The sequence below is a fragment of the Chiloscyllium plagiosum genome, unplaced genomic scaffold (assembly GCF_037043375.1).
Source record: "Chiloscyllium plagiosum isolate Xiang-an unplaced genomic scaffold, Cpla_swu_hap1 HiC_scaffold_13, whole genome shotgun sequence".
Classification (NCBI taxonomy): domain Eukaryota; kingdom Metazoa; phylum Chordata; class Chondrichthyes; order Orectolobiformes; family Hemiscylliidae; genus Chiloscyllium; species Chiloscyllium plagiosum.
In genome coordinates this window covers 77,524,332-77,546,044 of record NW_028270151.1, presented here as the reverse complement: position 1 = coordinate 77,546,044, position 21,713 = coordinate 77,524,332, and the positions used below count along the sequence as shown (strand labels likewise).

Here is a 21,713-nt window from a genome sequence, read left to right as displayed (position 1 = left end):
GGATAGGGAGGGGGAATGGATCTGAATGGGTTACTCTACAGAGGGTCGGTGTGGATTTGTTGGGCCGAAGAGCCTGCTTCCACACTGTAGGAATTCTAATTCTTATTTTTGAAATTTAATCTGAGTCGTAATGCCTGAAATAAAGCAACTAATTTACACACAGCAAGCTCTCACAGAGAGCTAATGACTGATAATCAGCTTTTTGATGTTGATTGAGAGATGAATATTAACCAGGCCAATGAGAATATCTTCCCCTGCTCTTGCTTGAAATATTGCCAGATGTACAAGTGCGATGGAGGCTGATTGTCAGGTCTAGGCTCTGCCAGGATGTGAGCGTGCGGAAACCCTGTTAAAGGAAAGCCGGGTTTGAGGATGCTGCTAGGAAGGCACTGTGGGAGGAGACACCATCATCACCATAGAGACAGACAAGGCCTTCAGGAAAGGCTGTTGTGAAAACTTAGGAGAAAAGAATGTACAGAGCTATTGCAAAAGGAGTGGGATTCATTGGACACATTCTGAAAGAACTGGCATGGAAATAAACAGCCTCCTTCAGTGATTCTATGTTTGTGAGAAAGGTATGGTATAACATTGAATACGAAGAAGACCCTGTACTAGAAAGTAAGTGTGTCAGAATGTCAACACAAGGCTAAGAGTCTCAACAAGACCAAGTTACTCTCTGATAAACCAGTTGACCCTGTTCTTCCCCCGGCTGATTTCTTTCTGTCTCAACACTATGCACTCTCCCTTCATCCAATCTTTTCTTACGCTCATCAAGGACTCATTCATTGCCACAGAGTGCAGTGGAGGCTGGGACGCTAAATGTCTTCAAGGCAGAAATTGATAAATTCTTGATGTCACAAGGAATTAAGGGCTACAGGGAGAATGCGGGTAAGTGGAGTTGAAATGCCCATGATTGAATGGCAGAGTGGACTCGATGGGCCGAATGGCCTTACTTCCGCTCCTATGTCTTATGGTCTTATCTGACCCTCTCTACAATGGCAAGTGGCAGTTTCTCAGCCCTAATCTCATCCTTTCTGTTTAACACAATCTCCCCTCCCCAGCCCTCACCTGACAATCTGAGGGCTCTCTGCTTCTTGCCCAGATAGTTTCTATCCGTCCCCCTGTTACATCCCTTAACTGTTTCCAGCTCCACTGAGTGGCTGTTTACCAGAAACATTACTGCAAATTCTCTCTCCACAAAAGAATTCCAAACATTTCCAGCATTTTCTATTTTTATCCTAATGATTGGTTGATTTATTGTTGTCACATGCACTGAAATAAATTAAAAAGTGTTGTTTTGAGTGCTATACAGGTAGATCATACCTTACAAAGTGCATCAGGGTAATAGAACATAGTGTAGAATACAATGTTACAGCCACAAAATAGGTGCAGAGACAGAGAGAGAGAAAGATCAGAATTAACATTTGAGAAGTTTGTTCAAGAATCAGATAACAGTGGGGAGGTAGCAGTTCTTAAAACTATTACTATGAATGTACAAACATTTATATCTTCTACTAGATGGAAGAGGGTGGAAGAGAGTGTACTCAAGGTGGGAGAGGTCTATGATGATGTTAGTTGCTTTTCCAAGGCAGTGAGAAGTATAGATGGAGTCAATAGAAGGAAGGCTGATTTGCGTGGTGGACTGAGCCATGGTAATGAGAAGAATGCCATAAGCAAGCACAGAGAAGAATATGCAAAGATGAGGACTGGCTTCTGGATTGGCCTTTCAATTTCTCACAATCACTTGAAAGGAATCAGTGATGGACGATGACACACAAGTTGGAAAGGGCCTGTAGATTCACCTTTCCCCAAATGAAATGCATCTGTGGAAGTGATTGATTGATTCTCTGCGGTCTCTGTTTTTTGTTCCCAGGAGGTGATTGTTGCTAGAATTTTATTCCATTGTGGTTGATGAGGATGGCATGCCGTTGCCATGGTAGCAGTTGGTTTTCATCATATCCGAGCTGCTTGAAGATGGAAGCCTGTTGAAGCTTCTCTTGGTTTTCTGCCTCCTTCCTTTTCTCTTCCTCTAACCTGTGGAACAAAGGGGACTTTTCAACTACGTTGTCATTGACTGTAATCTGACAAAATGGATGGCCATCACAGAACCCTTCCACAGGGAAATCGTTCCCTCCACCTGCCTTGGGTATCATGATAGAGTCTAGTGGAAAACTGGTGTTAAATTTGGGGGTAGGTGGCTCAGCGGGTAAATGCACTGCCAAATGTGGCAATGAGCTCCCAGACTGGCTCAGTGTTAGCACCAGTGCCTCAAAGCGCCAGGGACCCAGCCTCAATTCCACCCTCGGAGTCTGTGTGGAGTTTTCATGTTCTCCCCATGTCTGCATGGGTTTCCTCCAGTGCTCCAATTTCCTCCCACAGTCTAAAGATGTGCAGGTTAGGTGGATTGGCCATGCTAAATTGCCCATGGGGCCCAGGGATGTGCAGACCAGGTGGATTAGCCATGGGAAATGTGAGATTACGCAGCTAGGGTAGAGGCTATGCTCTTCGGAGGGTCAGTACAGACTCAAAGGGCTGATTGGCCGCATTCTGCATCATAGGGATTCTAAGAAATTCTTCTTTGAAATCTGCTGGAGATGCCTGTGTGGGGACATCAGATCAACAGAAGTTTGAGATGAACATTGCCATGTTCTGCCTATGCTGAATAAATTGACCATTCAAGTGTCTCACTCTGGCCTCGCCCCTTCCCTTTGACCCTCTCTATAACATCCTTAAGTTTCAAAGCCCTTTGTGAAATCTGTATTTCTCCAACTCTGGCCTTTTATGGATCCCTGATCTCCCTATTGTCTCTGAATTCCTAGCTCTAAACCTCTCCTTTCTTTATAATTCCCCTTAAGGTCTATTTCGTTGATCCAGCTTTTGGTCACCTGTCTTAATGACTCCTTCTTTCTGATTAACATCATGAAATACCCCAAGGAGTGTAAAAGTACTTTCTAAAAGTAAGTTGTTGTTGAAGCAACATGCAGCTGCAAATTGAGTTCGAAACTATCGCAGTGGCGTATTTGCCACTGAAATATCACTGAGGCTTCCTGATTGCTGATGAGTTCGTGCAAAAGAAACAAGAATTAGGGGAATGCTGGTAAGGAGGGGAGGTAAGTGTGAAAGTGTGAGTTAGGTTGGAGTGCGTGTGTGAGGTTGGAGTGAGTACACAGGGAAGGGGATGTTGGAGTGAGTGTGTGGAGGAGGGTTGTTCAAGTGACCGGGCTGTGGAGAGGGAGGTTTAAGTGAGGATGAGGGTGTTGGAATGGGATGAAAAAGAAGCAAGAGTATATGGGCAAGGCAGAGGAGGCTCAAGTGAACATGTAAGGAGGAGAAGGTTAGACTGAGTGACATGGTTGCTTGTCCATGATGGGAGTGGTGCAGAATTTTTATTCTATTGTTGTATTTGGTAGGTAATGCTCCTCTGGACAATATATCATTGTGTTTCATCCTCCCCTCTTGGCCTTGATGATAACTGAGTCATTGCCTTCACAGTGAAACTGACTGGCCTTTGATGAAGCAGTTCCTTCACTGTGCTTCTTCTGAATTAACCTGTCAGTAATATACCTGGGGGAGCTTGAATACTTGTAAGAACAGACTCAAATCGAATTCAACTCCAGGGCCAACACTCACCTTTGCTTCTTCCTGTTGAGAACAAAGATAAGAGAACACATTAAAAATAAGTTGAGGAATTAGCTAAAAATATCTTTGAGAAAAGTGAGTGAAAGGGTGCGGTCTAGTGGGACATGTTTAAGGGACTTGCGCCAGGAAAAAAATAATTGAATGTGGAAAGGTACAGACAGATCTATGACCGCAATCCTCTGTTCACTTAGGAATGTGGTTAAAGGTAGGTAGTCACATGTTAAAATAGTCACATGTTTCCAGCATCTGCAGTCATTGTTTTTACCTAGTTGAATTACCTACTGCCAATTCTCTTGCAAGGATGCCTGCCTTGAAGAAGTTTTTCTCCTCTCTCTACAAGAATCTCAAGGAGTCCCTCTCCCACTGCAACTCCCAGGTCATTTCCTCTGCCCTGAAGCTCTTCCATGCTACTTTCTCCCCACCCCCACCCTCCTCTAGCTTATCTCTCCACGCTTCAGGCTCTCTGCCTTTATTCCTGATGAAGGGCTTTTGCCCGAAACATCGATTTTGCTGCTCCTCGGATGCTGCCTGAACTGCTGTGCTCTTCCAGCACCACTAATTCAAAATCTGGTTTCCAGCATCTGCAGTCATTGTTTTTACCTTTTACATGTTAAATATACCATCATGTGTTAATGGTAGCTGATCACATATTAAAATATACCATCACGTGTTAATGGTAGGTGATCACTTTAAGATACACCATGTTAAAGGTGGGTAGTCATATATTAAAAGTAGATGGTCATGTGATAAAGGTAGGTAGTCACATTTAAAAAGTAAGTGGTTACATTGTGCAGAAGTTCTAGCTCCAGTCACTGGTTTCATTGTGATTTAACTGATACATGTCAGGATGCTTGCATTCACTTAATGTTCCTGGGTTAGGGTGAGGCAACAAGCTGTCAGTTTTCCTGCTGTTGATCACTTTCCAGGGATCCAGTTAGAAATCAGTGTAAACCAGATGAGGGCAAGATTGGGTCTGGTTGCAATATAGCCATTGGTTGATTAACCAGTCAACATGTAAAATGGTCACTAGGGTGAAGTCTGAAGGAGATGGCCAGTGGTACCACAGCAGAAAAAAAAAGGCTATAAAGAGGGGAAAGAAAGTGGCATTGCTACCATTGAGGACATGCAGGAATGGCAGGGTTGGAAGGTATCAGACTCAGATCCACGGTCCAATGGTTATCATAATCCCAGCATAACTATGGACATATCAAACTGTTAATTCCAATGTACCCTTTTCCAGAGAGAAACACTATGACCAAAAAGGGACTGCAGATGTAAATTTAGTGACTGTCTGCGTGGACCCATGAACTATCACACTTGTGCAAAATCAAGGCAACTTCAAATGGAAAGACGAAGAAAGACAAAGAGAGGCTGGATACCCAACACCTCACAAGAGAATCCGACCTCCTGCAGAGATGCCTTTGTTCTACCCATCTAGGGATATACAAAAAGAAACACAGGGCTTACAAGTCTGTGTATGTTGTTGACCTGAATGTGCAGACTAGTGTGCTTGGAGTTCACAGCTTGAGAAAAATCCATTAAACACACGTGCAATGCAGGTAAAGAAAGAGACACTCTCTCTTTGAGTGCTGCCAGCCACTATTGAAAGGAACCAGAACAAAAGAATTTCAATCAACCTGCAAATACAAGAATCTAGAAATGGACTATTCAACTACTAATGTCAACACTACAGATAACATCCCTTGTAACAGTTGCAATGTTGTACTTGCTACCCTCCACGAACAAATTAGAAACTGACCTTTAATTTTTAATTTTTTTGGATTTATTTCTTATTCCGAAGCTGTGTGTAGTGTGTTGTGTTATTGTTTCTTCTCATGTTTAGTAACTAATAGACTCACTATTTTGTTGACTTGGGAAAGCCTGGTTAAACTGACTCCTTTTAAAACACAAAATCATTGATCTGGGAGAGAGGTACCCACAGGAGAAGAGACATTATTTAAACATTAACCTTGTTGTGACCAATTGAAGGAGTAGGTGTATAAAGTAGGGGAAGCAATTCATCCCTCCTCACCCAGGAGCTTAACAATTTGGGGTATCCCATTTGGAACTGTAATTAATGGAAGAACCTCATCTGGGGCTGCTACTAACACCATGCATCACACTCCCAGGCCTAGTTTGACAAGTTCATTCACACAAATACCTCAACAATGAGATGTACACCAACTGGGCAGAACCATTGCTGTAGGTCCATCGGAATGTGAGTGACTACAGGAATAAGCCCTCTGTTTAAGTCACTGAGGCAATAACTTATTCTAAGGATGTTAGCCAATCTGGGTGGAGGATATCCTAATATTAAATTCCTCTAGGTGAAGGTCGATATGGGTTCACACAAATGAATGTCACAATAGTAGGTCCCAGTAAATTCCTCTACCGATACAAAAGGCATACTCATTCCTTGGGTGAAGATAGGCATTTCCACCCAGTTTTAAGCTGCAGATACTCCTTGTAATAACTGAACTTTGATGCTGCTCCACCACTAGCAGCTTCTGACTCAGCTACTATCAATACGTACTTCTCTCTGTTCACTTTTTGCATCATCATTTCTTGTCTCCATGGAGGTAGACCACTGAAGAGCAGTGTTTCTTCTTTTTGCTATGGAGATGAAATAAAATCAATGATTTAAGTTTTTGTCCACACCGAAGAAACCATTTCACCATTGAGCAGTCTGTGATGTATATCTAATTAGACCATAAGGTATAGGAGCAGTATTAGGCCATTCAGCCCATCGAGTCTGCTGAGCCATTTGATCATGGCTGATATGTTTCTCAACCCTATTCCCTTCTCCCCATAACCTTTGATCCCCTTACTAAACAAGAGCCTATCTATCTCTGTATTCAAGACAATCAATGATGTGGCCTCTGCAGCCTTCTCTGGGAATGAGTTCCATAGATTCACCACCCTCTGGATGGAGAAATTCCTCCTCATCTGGGTTCTAAAGGGTTGTCCCTTTTCTCTGAGGCTGTGCTGTCAGGTCCCAGTCTCTCCCAATACCGGAAACATCTTCTCCATATCCACTCTATCCAGGCCTCGTCGTATTCTGTAAGTTTCAATCAGATCATCCTATCCTTCTAAATTCCATTAAATACAAACCCAGAGCCCTCAACTGCTCATCATATGATAAGCCCTTAATTCCCAGGATCATTTTTGTAAATCTCCACTGGACCTCCTCCAAGGCCAGTACATCCTTCCTCAAATATAGAGCTCACAATTGCTCATGATATTCCAGAGCCTTATACAGCCTCAGCAGTACATTCCTGCTCTTTAATTCTAGTCCCTTTGAAATGAATGCTAACATTGCACATGCCTTCCTAACTGCCACCTGAACCAGCATATTAACCTGAAGAGAATCTTGAACAAAGACTCCTAAGTCCCTTTGTGCCTAAATCTTTCAGCTTCCCCAATACCTTCTTCTTAGTGATGACCATTACACTCACCTTTGTCCCTTGACTCCTTTGAAGTTTTGGTATGTTACAGCTGCAAAGTACCTATTCACTACCTCCACCATTTCTTTGTTCCCCATTACTACATTTCCAACCTCATTTTCCAGCAGTCCAATGTCTACGCTAGCCTCTCTTGTTTCATTGATATATCTAATGAAAAAATTGGAATCTTCTTTTATATTACTCATAGCTCATCCTTATATTTCATCTTCTCCCACCGACTACCCCCCGCCAGCTATCCTTCGACCATCTTCTTGCTTTTTTAGTTGACCTTTGGTTTTTAAAGTCTTCCCAATCCTCTGACTTCCCACCAATCTTCTCCATATCATGTGCTTTTTCTTTTGCTTAATGCTGTTCCTGACTTCCTTTGTCAGTCATAGTTGTCGTGTCCTCCCTTACTATGTTTCTTCTTCCTTGGGATGAATCTCTGCTGTGCCTCCTAAGTTATCCCTAGAAACTCCTGCCATTGCTTTGCTGCTCCAGCATCTTCTCTGCTAGGCTCCGCTTACAATCAACTCTGGCTGGCTCCTCCCTCATGTGTTTCTAGCTACCTATTTTCAATTGTAAAATCATTACATCTGATTCCAGCTTCTCCCTCTCGAAGTTCAATGTAATTTTATCACATCCTGGTGACTGTCACCTCAGGGACTCCTTCACTTTAAGCTCCTTCATCAGGTCATCCTCAATACACATAACCAAATCCAGAATTGCCTGATCCCTAGGCTCCAGCACAAACTAGACTCCCAGACTCAACCAAACTGAAAACTATGGGATCTCTTTGGTCCAGGAGAACATTTCATAGAATCCTCACAGTGTGAAAGCAGACTATTTGGTCTATCGAGTCCACACTGACCCTCTGAAGAGCAGCTCACCCCCTGTAACCCTGCATTTCCCATAATTAATCTATCTAGCTTGCACATCCCTGGATACTATGGGCAATTTAGCATGGCCAATTCACCTAATCTGCACATCTTTGGACTGTGAGAAGAAACTGGAGTACCCAGAGGAAACCCACACAGACACAGGGAGAATGTGCAAGCTTCACAAAGACAGGTGCCCAAGGATGGAATTAAACATGGGTCCCTGGTGCTGTGAGGCAGCAGTACTAACCACTGGGATATTGTGCCACCCATAATTTGTTTGTAATCTCCAAACTCTTTATTTTCAAAATTTGAGGCCAAATCTGAGGCTTTATAATCTTTTCAAACTTCCTCCTTGCCATTTGCCCAATATCCTGTGAATCTCCTCTCTTCAATTCCCAGTACTTCCTAACTCCTCACTCACTTTCCTGGTCTTTCCCATCTTCTCTCTCACATTCCCAGTCCTTCCCATCTCCTCTCCTACATTCCTGATCCTTCCCAACTCCTCTCCCATTTTCCCAGCATTCGGTTTTTTTTGTCATATGATTTTATTTTCACAGATCCAATATCTCCAACTTTACATTGCCTCCTAAGTCAAAGTTGCCTGACACATAACTGAGGGTAATAGGCTTACCTAGAGCAGGTAAACTGACAGAAGCAATAGAATAAGAAAAAGGGAATGAGACAAGACAGGAGTTTATGGCAGTGAGAGAATTATCGAGATATTAATGTGATGATTCTTTATACTTTCTGAGATACAGAGCATGATGTTCTGCCCAACATATAAAAGCATACAAAGAGAATTATATTTGATATTCAATTGTTTCGATTGACTTAGCATCGAAATGGAAGCATATTCCACTATATTTACTATTTAATCATGTCATCATTTCATCTTTGTAACTGCGGTGACCACTATATATCTGTTTCAACATTGGAATCTCTGGACTGTTAGGAGGTAGGCATCTGTGTGACAGGCATGGAAACCTGAGCTCTAAAGATTTAATGGTGCACACACAGGATGTCTTCATTTAAATGTTGGGGTTGTGTTCCTTAAAATTGCGATTTTCCATGAAACAATCTTAAGTAAAGCATGATTTCCCACAGGAATCAATGTTAAAGCCAGGCTTAGATTCCTGAGGTCAATTTTTTCCCAGAAAAGCCAATGCAAGTGTTGAAATATTGTGTCATACACGTGCAGCGCTGTGCATTCCAAGTTGGAATAACTTGCAAAACTAAACAAGACAAGCTTCAATAAAGAAAGCAGACTTCTTGCTTACAGAGAAGTCTTTAAAGAAATGTTCAATCCATAATGGGTATAGTACAAGTCCCTCCACTATTGTAGCTGTTCAGCTAAAGTAGTATAGAGTACTATACAGCAAAGAAGTCTTCTAAAATGAAAAGACCACAGCAGTTCCTTGATTACTGTAGATACAGAGGAGAAATTTTGAAAAATGATTTAAATTAAGCTTATTTCAATACATGAAGAGAGAGATGTTTAAAAAAACAATGATCTTAGACTGCAGTGTACAGTCACAATTATGCCAACTCTAGAAGCACAATAAGAGACATTTGATGATGCAGTGATACAAGCCACATGATGATCAATGAAGTACAATGACCTAGATAGCACAATATTGCAAGATGTGACTCGGAAATGAGACTTGTTCAAAGGAGCAATGGTACTTTAAATGAGGTGATATAGACATTAAAAAGAAGGTTAAAACATAAAATGGATTAATAGCAGAGATTTAAAATGAGGACTCCCTGTACTTATGTCTTTTAACACAGACCTTCAAGTTCACAGAGATCTGGTGGAAATGAGCTGAATTTGAAATGATTAATACTTTGACAATGAATTCACCATTACACAACTTAAGATATTGGTCAAAGAAGCAATGGCAACACGTGGGAAAAGTTTTGCCCCACAGCAAGAGGTCAGCGTCTGAAATTCTCTGCCTGAGAGTACAGTGCAGGCAGGTTCAATCAAGGCATTCAATGGTCAATTGAATTATTGTCTGATAAGGAAGAATATACAGGATTACTGGGAGAAGTGGGTAAGTGGCACAAGGTTTATCATTCCTTGGATGGCTAGTGCAGTCAGAAAGGGCTGAATGGCCTTCTTCTGGGATGCAACCATCCTTTTTTTTGTCATATTAGCAAAGCATTGGCTTGGCCATATTTTCAGTCGCTGAAGTACTTTTGCAGCAATTTTCACCTTGCATTACTGAGTCATGATATGGGCTTCATACTGAAGCATTGATTCAAGAAGGCAGCTCAAGATTTTTCATGATTGAAAAATCTGAGAAAGGAGCAGCGCTCTGAAAGCTAGTGCTTCCAAATAAGCCTGTTGGACTATAACCTGGTGTTGTGTGACTTTGTGTGACTTGGACCCCAATCTCAGAGGGTGTATCCAGAACCAATTATCGGGTTGACATGGATTATTCATGTGATAACCTTTACATTCAACACAGGATAAAAAGAGCACAGACAAAAACCTAGCTTCAGGTCACAGAATTTAAAAAAGCACAATAACCACCAAGAATATAAAGACATCCTATTAGAACCCAGAGAACAAAGCAGCCTCACAGCAAGACATAGACAGGAAAAGGCAGCAAGGGTCACGCTGAGTAACCTGCTCCACACCCAAGGTTAACTAATACTTGTCGCAGCCAGTAAAGCTTGCTTGCTTTATGAATTTTTACTTAATGTTCCTGAATTGTCACAAATTAATCTGACGCTCTAACCATATGATTTGACAGACTTAAGAACCCTTGAAGTTAAATCAGATTCTCACAACATGGAAAATTCTTACCATCAACATCTTGGTCATTGCAGACGTGGCAGGAGTGTTGGATAGGTAGAAGAATCACAAAAATTAAATTGCATAGATTATTAATCTTGGTCATCTGATTACTGCCGCGGTCAAAGATGTAGCCCCTTGTTTAAGAGTCTCCAACCTCCCGCAGAACTTCACCTTGGTAGGGTTTTTATTTGTCAGAAACCAAATGAGCCCTCCCTCGCTCTCTCCTATGAAGGACACATGCAAATGTCCTAAAACCAGAGAGTTCATGATGTTTTGGTACATTCAAGGCTTGGTTATGCAATGAAAGCTTTTAATGGGCCACAGATTGTAATATTACTCAGTTTGTTACACATTTTTGATGGCTACCAAGTTAACCAAGGGTCAACCGACCTCAAACACATGCTGTACCCCGGCTGAATTTCAAACCATACCACTGTAAGAGCTGATAAATTCCATTCACAAGCAACAACTTTTCATTCAAATCATGAGAAGTATTTTAGAATCATTTACTAATTTTTAATTATTCAGCAATCAAAAACTGACACACAAAACAAGAAGATCCGCATTTTGCATGAACTGACACCACTGCCTCAGCAAAATCTTTCCTGGAACCAATCCAACCTCTTCATAATGACCCTAAAAGGCAATAACGTTTTAGAATGCTTGTGTTGTCAGGTTAAATTATTGAATAAAGTGGACAATATTCCTGATAATTGCCATGAAACAGGACGTGCCTACATAACTTTGAATCAGTAAATGGCCTGGTCCATTAGTGGTCTGAATTAATGCCCCAATAAGAGATCATCTGGTCATTTCTCTCAGTGGTAGTTAGGGATCCCTCTGATTGGAGAGTTGACATTTACAACTGCATTTCCTATATTGCAACAGTGACTGTCCTTCAGAAGTACTTTACTGGCTGTAGAGTTCTTCAGAATGTGTTTGGGTCAAAAAGGTGCTAGTTAATAAAAGTTCTTTCAGATCCTTCTCTCTTCTTATCTGTGTCTAGGCAAACTCATACATGCAGAGGTAGTGAACCACAGACAAACAAATCAAAAGGTTACTCCACCTTCTAATCAAATAAGTTGAAATTTATTTTGATTTTTTTTCTCAATTAATACTTTTTCTCTTACTTATTAATTGTAGTATTGAGCAGGACTTATACACTTAATGGTAAGGTCCCAAGGAGTGTTGCTGAACAAAGAGACCTTGGAGTGCAGGTTCATAGCTCCTTGAAAGTGGAGTCACAGGTAGGTAGGATAGTGAAGAAGGCGTTTGGTATGCTTTCCTTTATTGGTCAGAGTGTTGAGTACAGGAGTTGGGAGGTCATGTTGCGGCTGTACAGGACATTGGTTAGGCCACTGTTGGAATATTGCATGCAATTCTGGTCTCCTTCCTATCGGAAAGTTGTTGTGAAACTTGAAAGGGTTCAGAAAAGATTTACAGGGATGTTGCCAGGGTTGGTGGATTTGAGCTACAGGGAGAGGCTGAACAGGCTGGGGCTGTTTTCCCTGGAGCGTCGGAGGCTGAGGGATGACCTTATAGAGGTTTACAAAATTATGAGGGGCATGGATAGGATAAATAGACAAAGTCTTTTCCCTGGGGTCGGGGAGTCCAGAAATATAGGACATAGGTTTAGGGTGAGAGGGGAAAGATATAAAAGAGACCTCGGGGCAACTTTTTCACGCAGAGGGTGGTACACGTATGGAATGAACTGCCAGAGGATGTGGTGGAGGCTGGTACAATTGCAACATTTAAGAGGCATTTGGATGGGTATATGAATAGGAAGGGTTTGGAGGGATATGGGCCGGATGCTGGCAGGTGGGACTAGATTGGGTTGGGATATCTGGTTGGCATGGACGGGTTGGACCGAAGGGTCTGTTTCCATGCTGTATATCTCTATGACTCTATGACCCTATGTACCAAGTGGAGTTGAATGACTTAGAAAAGTGAAGGAGGGTTTCTGTGTTCGATGCACTTTAGGCATGACTATATTTAGAGCTTCAACTAAATTAGTTTTTTTCTGGTATAAAGTTAAAGTTGTTCAACTTCTACCAGTGGTGGCATATGAATGGTCATTCATTTTGCTGATGATTTTGAAGCTACCATTATTTATAAGAAAAAGTGTTAGCTCAACTTTGGTTCAATTGGCATCATTCCCACCCAAGTAGGAAGATTATGCTTCAAGCCTTGTTTTAGTTAAAGGTTTCCAATAACACACTAATCAGAGATACAGTCTGTCAATGAAGAGATTTACCTGCTGTCCTAAACAATATTCGTGTGGAATTATTTGAGGAAACTAAATGGATTAACTAGACATTAATTCCATTTATTTTTATAGTATCTTGCTGTGTGCAAATCATCTGCAACGTTTGCCAAAATTATACTTACTGCACTGCAAAAAAAAATTCCCGAGTATAATATGCTTCTGAATGAGGTGGTAAGATGCAATATAGATGCATATCTCTTTCGTATGTAGCAACATGGATTCTTTTCATAGCTGGAATCCGAGATACATGTCTGGTGTTGTGCTTAATCTAGAGTAATATTATTTCAGGCCTTGAACAGTATTAAACCAAAGTAATCTATTAACTCAATACACTAAGGGACCAATGCATTTATATTGTATTACATATATATTTTAACGGGTGAAGCCAGAACTAAGTATGTGATTGCTTGGTTTCCATGATAGGTTACATTATAATAATAATGCATCTTATTGCACCAAGCTTGCAGTGAAGGAAGGCAGGTTATATTGTGATTTATGAGTTTGGTAGCGCTGTATTAACAGGTCATTCTACTTAGTGCACTAAATCTTTTGGACCACTAACATTTGTAAAAAAGAATAGTTTTGGTATTACATGCTATTCCATTGGTGTTTAGTTTAATTGGCCCATTCTTACAAAAATAAACCATACTCGTGGATGTCTTGAGCAACTGGATGTCTATCATCAGGAATTACACAATTATTTTAGCTAGATACATGGATAGAGTGCACGTAAGATTCAAGGTTATTGTATGGAAGAGTCATTATGGAGAGGAGAGAAATGGTTTCTGTTCATTACGAAGAGTGGATCACAGGATTCTGCTGATTAGTTGGGGTTTGTTAACACTTCCATTGTAGTTAAGGGGACACTAGTCAAGACTCAATATAATGCAGTCAGTAACAGACTATACTAGCACCAAAAAACGTGTCCCCTTTTTATCTTGGTCACAAAGGCTCAATTTATGAAACCTAAGTCCATTTGGGCCAGAGAACTAACCCAACTATTCTCCCATGAGCTGTAGGAAATCGAACCACATCATCAGATGGACAGTAATCCTGAAGCTACTTCTCAAAATCAAAAATTTCAGCTTCCTTGTCCTTCCAGAAAGTAAAGCTTCTGTCAATGTACTTGCAAATCTCATCATTGCTGAAACCTCCAAGGTCAGAAGAATAGCCTTGCCCTATGGACATTTCATCCTCTTCAGGTGTGGCACTTTGCACGACAACTTTAGGCACTGCTCTTACAGCTGTCTTGGGCTGTGAGGGCGTGTTCATTGCAGCCACCATGTTTTCAGGGTTGCTGAAGAACCTCTGCTTAATGTCGTCAAACCCATCTTTCCATTCCCTTTTGCCAGCATCAATCTCCTCAATGACAGCCTTGTGGAACGCACGGACCAAGTCCCAACTGAACTTCCCCAAGTGGTCAAACACCTCGAAACACAGAAGATGCCTCATTTTCCTTTCATCTGGGGGCAGGTCTAGCTCGAGGATGTGAAAGTACCCCAGCATAAAAAGATCAAGGGTCAGGCTGTTGTGATCAACAGGAACGCCATTGACACGTGGGAGAAACTGTTCAGGGGAATAGGTGATCCTTTGCCTGTTCAGTCTTCTAATCTGTCTGGATGGAACATGGGATATGATATTTCTCCAATTACTAATGAGTTTGGTGATAGTCCTTTGCTGTAGGAACAGGTGCCTAAATTTTCCATTTTGTATGGATTGTTTAGATTGGGGCTCCAGTTGTCTTTCCAACTCTGGTGTTTGTTTACTCTCCCCTGTTTCAGCCATCTTGCCATTATCTGGTAGTTCACTGCTATCTTCAACACTGGCAACTTTATGCAGGTTTCTGACTTTCGTTCCCAAAGACATGGCGTAAGTTGACTTTTTCCAGTGACCCAGGAATAATACAACAATTCTTTCTTTTCTCAGACTAGTCGACTCAGTCACAGGTGAATGTACAGTGCTGTCTTCAGCTATGTTAGCCTGTGAAGCGATTCTTGACTCACTTCTGTCCTCCATCCTGCCTGACTGCTCAGGATCAGGCAATTGTTCTTCACATGATTCACTCTGCTGACCCCTGGTAATAACCTCATGGAGAGATTCATCCTCATCATGAGTAGCTTCTACACTTTGACTCCCATCTCCACATTCAGAAGACTTGGAGTAAGAGCCACCATTGCTGTCATCCTCTTTGCCTATACCTTTCTGGTTTCCCTGTGTGTCAGAGCACGCCAAAGCTTTTTCTTTGCTCACACATTGCTTTTCAAAGTTTGCTTTGAGTGTGCGTACGGAGACACCGAACTGCTGAATCTCTTTCTCCACTTTGTTTCGGGAGGACGTTTGGTTGGGCTTGGATGAGAAGGGGATAGCTGCTAATTCCACATTTGGCATTCTGGTGATTTCCTTGCTGTTGTGTTGCTCTGCGCAGTCTTTCTCATTCAAATTTGACAGAAGCAGTGACATAGTCCTCACAATGCCAGATATCCTGCTGCACCACACGGGCAAAGATGAGTGTTTATCCTTGCCTGAATCCTGACGCAAAGGCTGAATACTGACTGTTAGGTTGACTATGGGAGCAGGGAGAATGGTCCGCAGCTGCACCGCCAACTGATTCAACTCCCCCTCGTATCCCTGGCACCTTTTCATGACTTGGACTGTCTCGATCTGCTTCTCCAGGTAGATAAGATCTTCCTCAGTCAGAAGCTCTCCAAATGGACCCAGTATGGCGTTGTGTTCCTGGGAGTACCTCCATATCTCCGTCTGTAGATAACCATTGCCGTTGTGCTTGATGGAGCAAAGAAGATTTGAATGGACCCTCAAACAACATCACAATCCATGATTAAGGATAAGACAATCTTCCAAATCAAACGTGACTGAATACTCTTAAATGAAATTAGAGTTTACAGAGGAAGTCTCTTGATATCCTGCATCTAGCTGGGGCATTTCAATTTTAATTTGGATTTTTTAAAAACATTTAAAGGTCACGAGTCATGTTTCTCTCAGTTTTTACAGTTTCCAGCTTTACATTGTCACTTTCTCCAGCTTACTCATGTCATATCCCAGAAAAGATGTGTTCAATGTTAATACTTTTACTTTCAAAATTGCAAAATGTCAGAGCGCTCAACCCATTCATCATTCTAACTTAAGGAACACACTGGACCATCTTTCCCAAGTCACTCTAACCCAAAAATGTTCTAATTGATGGTTTGCTGTCACTTTCAAATTTACTGTTGCATCCCCAAGTCACTAACTGTTGAGTAACTCTACTGTCCCAGGGTTACTCAATGCATGCTCTGGGTTATTCTATAACACCAAGCCATTCTGAGTCAAGGTTCATTCTAACCAAAAAGACACTTTAGTCTCTGCCCCAGTCTAACTGCCAGATCAAGCTAATCTAACAGATTAAGACTTAGTTATTTAAACTCATTTTAACTTTTCACACACTCTAACCCTTGGGTCAATCTAATTCAGTTATTTTGAGAATTTAGATATGGTCAAATTATAACAATATGGTGGAACTTTAACTAATCGACACTGCATTCACTCTGTAAAAGCTCAAATGGACAGCATTGAAAAGATCTTTTCCTCTGATCTTTGCATGTGTAGCTTGCATACTTTTGGCATTGAAAGTGAAAGCACAAGTGGAAAAGTTCTCTTTCCCAGTACAGGTACACAATCCTTTATCCCAAATTCCGAAATCCAAAAGCTCCGAAATCCGAAGATGTTTTTGTGATTTTTTTTTTGCATAACAAGGTTGTTTGTGCGAACAGGTGACCCAACCCCGCACCCACTCGACCCACATCACTTAGATGTGACGTAGCAGTGTGGCTCAGCACTGGAAGGCATCAATTGTGTCTCCGCGTTCGTATTAGTCACACGTGGGTCTGCTCTTTGGTAATTTTTTAAATTTCACTGTGAAAATGTCACCTTATTCTGAAATCCGAAAGATTCCAAAATCTGAAAAACAACTGGCCTCAAGGATTTTGGATAAAGGATTGTGTATCTATACTGACATCTCCCCACCCAATACCATCCCTTGAAAGTGCAATGTATATACATCCTGTTCTTGTATCGTGTAGAATCCAATGTTTTGTTTTGCAAGATTAGCCTTATCCTTAAAAGTGATGCACAAATACAAAGCAAGAGTTAAAGAAAATACACCAAAATGCAATCTCAATTCAAACTGAAATTCCAAGTCAGTAAAACATGCAGGAACACACTCCAGCTGCAGATCTGCATAATGCACACTGTAACTGGGTGTGTTTTGTGTATTTTACATGCGTGCAGAGATGCATATCTACATGATGTAGACAAATCCCCAATGAAACATCAGGTTGGCAAACCACACAAGTGCACAATGTGAGGAAATCCAAACCTAACAGCAGGTATGCACAATGCATAGAAACACACAGCAACATATTCCAAGACTGCAGGTTTTCAGTACACAGAAAGACTGCAGCTTTGTAAATACCCAGTTAAGTATATGGGATGTGCAGCTTTGTAAATACACAGCTATGTACATGAGATGTACAGCTTTGTAAATACAAAGTTATGTATATGGGATGTGCAAGTTTGTAAATGCACAGCAATTCATATTTCAGGTGTACAAAACACAAAGCATTGACTATAGATACAGAATTTACATTATGTACAACAGAGGTGTGCAGGACATATCACCACACATCCCAATATGGCTGTTCTTCACTTTGGTCTTGCTTATGTTTAAATTTCATTTGACCCACATTTCAATTCTATTCACCCACCCCTGCTTCATGTCCCTTGATAACCATATCTAACAATAAAGCTATCAATTTCAATCTCGAAAACTGCAACTATCGCAGTATTCACAGATCTTTACAAAGCAAATTCCAGTTCATTACTTACCTTTTGTGGACAAAGTATTCCCAATTTCAATCCTAAATGGCCAAGCTTCAACTTTAAGATTATGTCTGTTTGTTCTTTATTCCTTTGTGGAGGGCATAGTTTATTTAAATCTTACCCCACTGAATCATACCATTATTTTAAGGGCCTTAATAAATTTATACCGAAATTCAAAAGCAAAAGAGAGTACAAAGTAAGTGTAACCTGCCCTTCTACTTTAAATCTCCAAGCCTTGGTATTGCTACCTAAGATATCAAAGGTATTGTGGTACTGTGATAGAATCCCTACCTCTGAGCCTGAAGCTCTAGATTGAGTCCTGTGCCAGGACTTATCGGCCTTGGCAGATCTGATGGTGAGCTGGCCAGATAGATTATCTTTGAGCTTATAAATCCTTCAGGACTTCGTCCATCAGTGTGAACCAACCCAAGGGAAGTCTATGGCTCAACCCTTGGATATGAAAACAGGAGAAAAGACAGCCAGTGGAAAGAAAGATGGCACAGTAACAGTCCATTCAGCTCAATGGGTCCTTGCTAGTGATTACGCTCCACTCCAGTCGGCCGCCATCTTTGCTCAGCTAAATCTACCATTGTCACCCCATTCCTTTCTCCCGCAAATGACTTATTTCCCCTTAAATGAGTCTATACTATTCATTTCAAACTCTCTACGTGGGAATAGGTTCCACATTCTTCCTGCTCTTTGGGTAAAGGCGTGACTTGCAAATTCCCCATTGATTCCTTGATGACTATCTTATATCAACAGCCTTGAGTTACAATCTTCCCCCAAGAATGCAATAATTAGGAGCACGAGTAGACCATTTGGCCCCTCAAGGCTGCTATGCCATTTGATAAGATTGCTGCTGATCTCAGGTTTTCTCATCTCGATTCCCCACAAGAGGAAAGATTCTCTCTTTACAACTTTCAGTGAAAATTTCATGGCCATTGTTATTGAGACTAGCTTTCAATCAAATTGAATTGGATTGATGGATTGGTGGAGCACATTAGTTGGGCCGAGTGGCCATCAGCTTCTCCACTCCCTGATCAGATTGTGAGCAGCCAAAACCTTGCATAATCTTTGAGACCACTATGAGGTTTCTTATTTGAAAAGAAAAAAGATCCAACCTCTGAATCCTTTCTCGATACCCTGGAAATACATCCAGGGAAGTTATTTGGGTGGAACTGAGAAATAAGAAAGGGATGATCACCTTATTGGGATTGTATTAGAGACCCCCTAATAGTCAGAGGGAAATTGAGAAACAAACTTGTGAGGAGATCTCAGTTATCTGTAAGAATAATAGGGTGGTTATGGTAACTTTCCAAACATAGACTGGGACTGCCATAGTGTTAAGGGTTTAGATGGAGAGGAATTTGTTAAGTGCGTACAAGAAATTTTTCTGATTTAGTATGTGGATGTACCTACTTGAGAAGGTGCAAAACTTGACCTATTCTTGGGAAATAAGGCAGGGCAGGTGACTGAGGTGTCAGTGGGGGAGCACTTTGGGGCCAGTGACCATAATTCTATTAGATTGAAAATAGTGATGGAAAAGGATAGACCAGATCTAAAAGTTGAAGTTCTAAATTGGAGAAAGGCCATTTTGATGGTATTAGGCAAGAACTTTCAAAAGCTGATTGGGCACAGATGTTCACAGGTAAAGGGATGGCTGGAAAATGGGAAGCGTTCAGAAATAAGATAACGAGAATCTAGAGAAAGTATATTCCTGTCAGAATGAAAGGAAAGGCTGGTAGGTATAGGGAATGCTGGATGACTAAAGAAATTGAGGGTTTGGTTAAAAAAAAGGAAGCATTTGTCAGGTATAGACAAGATAGATCGAGTGAATCCTTAGAAAAGTATAAAGGAAGTAGGAGTATACTTAAGAGGGAATTCAGGAGGGCAAAAAGGGGACATGAGATAGCTTTGGCAAATAGAATTAAGGAGAATCGAAAGGGTTTTTACAAATACATTAAGGACAAAAGGGTAACTAGGGAGAGAATAGGGCTCCTCTCAGAAAGGCTGCCTTTGTGTGGAGCCACAGAAAATGGGGGAGATACTAAACATTTATTTTGCATCAATATTTACTTTGGAAAAGGAAATGGAAGATATAGAATGTAGGGAAATAGATGGTGACACCTTGAAAAATGTCCATATTACAGAGGAGGAAGTGCTGGATGTCTTGAAACACATAAAGGTGTACCCTAGAACTCTGTGGAAAGCTAGAGAAGTGATTGCTGGGCCTCTTGCTGAGATATTTGCATCATCGATAGTCACAGGTGAGGTGCCGGAAGACTAGAGGTTGGCTAACATGGTGCCACTGTTTAAGGAGGGTGGTAAGGACAAGCCAGGGAACTATAGACCAGTGACCCTGACATCGGTGCTGGGCAAGTTGTTGGAAGGAATCCTGAGGGACAGGATGTACATGTATTTGAAAAGGCAAGGACTGATTAGGGAATGTCAACATGGCTTTGTGCGTGGGAAATCATGTCTTACAAACTTGATTGAGTTTTTTGAAGAAGTAACAAAGAGGATTGATGAGGGCAGAGCGGTAGATGTGATCTATACAGGCTTCAGTAAGGTGTTCGACAAGGTTCCCCATTGGAGACTGATTAGCAAGGTTAGATCTCATGGAATACAGGGAGAACTAGCCATTTGGATACAGAACTGGCTCAAAGGTAGAAGACAGACAGTGGTGGTGAAGGGTTGTTTTTCAGACTGGAGGCCTGTGACCAGTGGAGTGCCACAAAGATCAGTGCTGGGTCCTCTACTTTTTGTCATTTACATAAATGATTTGGATGCGAGCATAAGAGGTACAGTTAGTAAGTTTGCAGATGACACCAAAATTGGAGGTGTAGTGGCCAGCGAAGAAGGTTACCTCAGATTACAACAGGATCAGATGGACCAATGGGCTGAGAAGCGGGAGATGGAGTTTAATTCAGGTAAATGCAAGGTGCTGCATTTTGGGAAAGCAAATCTTAGCAGGACTTATACATTTAATGGTAAGGTCCTCGGGAGTGTTGCTGAACAAAGAGACCTTGGAGTGCAGGTTCATAGCTCCTTGAAAGTGGAGTCGCAGGTAGATAGGATAGTGAAGAAGGCGTTTGGTATGCTTTCCTTTATTGGTCAGAGTATTGAGTACAGGAGTTGGGAGGTCATGTTGCGGCTATACAGGACATTGGTTAGGCCACTGTTGGAATATTGCGTGCAATTCTGGTCTCCTTCCTATTGGAAAGATTTTGTGAAACTTGAAAGGGTTCAGAAAAGATTTACAAGGATGTTGCTAGGTTTAGAGGATTTGAGCTATAGGGAGAGGTTGAATAGGCTGGGGCTGTTTTCCCTGGAGCATCAGAGGCTGAGGGGTGACCTTATAGAGGTTTACAAAATTATGAGGGGCATGAATAGGATAAATAGACAAAGTCTTTTCTCTGGGATTGGGAAGTCCAGAACTAGAGGGCATAGGTTTAGGGTGAGAGGGGAAAGACATAAAAGAGACCTAAGGGGCAACGTTTTCACACAGGTACATGTATGGAATGAGCTGCCAGAGGAAATGGTGGAGGCTGGTACAATTGCAACATTTAAGAGGCATTTGGATAGGTGCATGATTGGAAGGGTTTGGAGGGATATGGCCAGGTGCTGGCAGGTGGGACTAGATTGGGTTGGGATATCAGGTCGGCATGGACGAGTTGGACCGAAGGGTCTGTTTCCATGCTGTACATCTCTATGACTATGACTCTATATGTATACCTACACATTGCTGCTCTCATGGTTGTCAATCATCTCTGCACACTCCCCAGATCCTCTTGATCTTTTTATGA

At 41.5% G+C, this 21,713-nt stretch overlaps 1 protein-coding gene across 1 annotated transcript in view; it reads right to left on the bottom strand.

Annotated features, from left to right (window-relative positions):
• Positions 1 to 9,782: 9,782 nt before the first annotated feature.
• Positions 9,783 to 21,713, bottom strand: part of LOC122555768 (espin-like protein) — a 70,830-nt gene continuing 58,899 nt past the window's right edge. Inside the window, exon 10 of the mRNA XM_043701884.2 lies at positions 9,783 to 15,813. Within this exon, the coding sequence (XP_043557819.1) occupies positions 14,092 to 15,813 (1,722 nt within the window). The 3' untranslated portion in view covers positions 9,783 to 14,091. The remainder of the gene's footprint in view (positions 15,814 to 21,713) is intronic.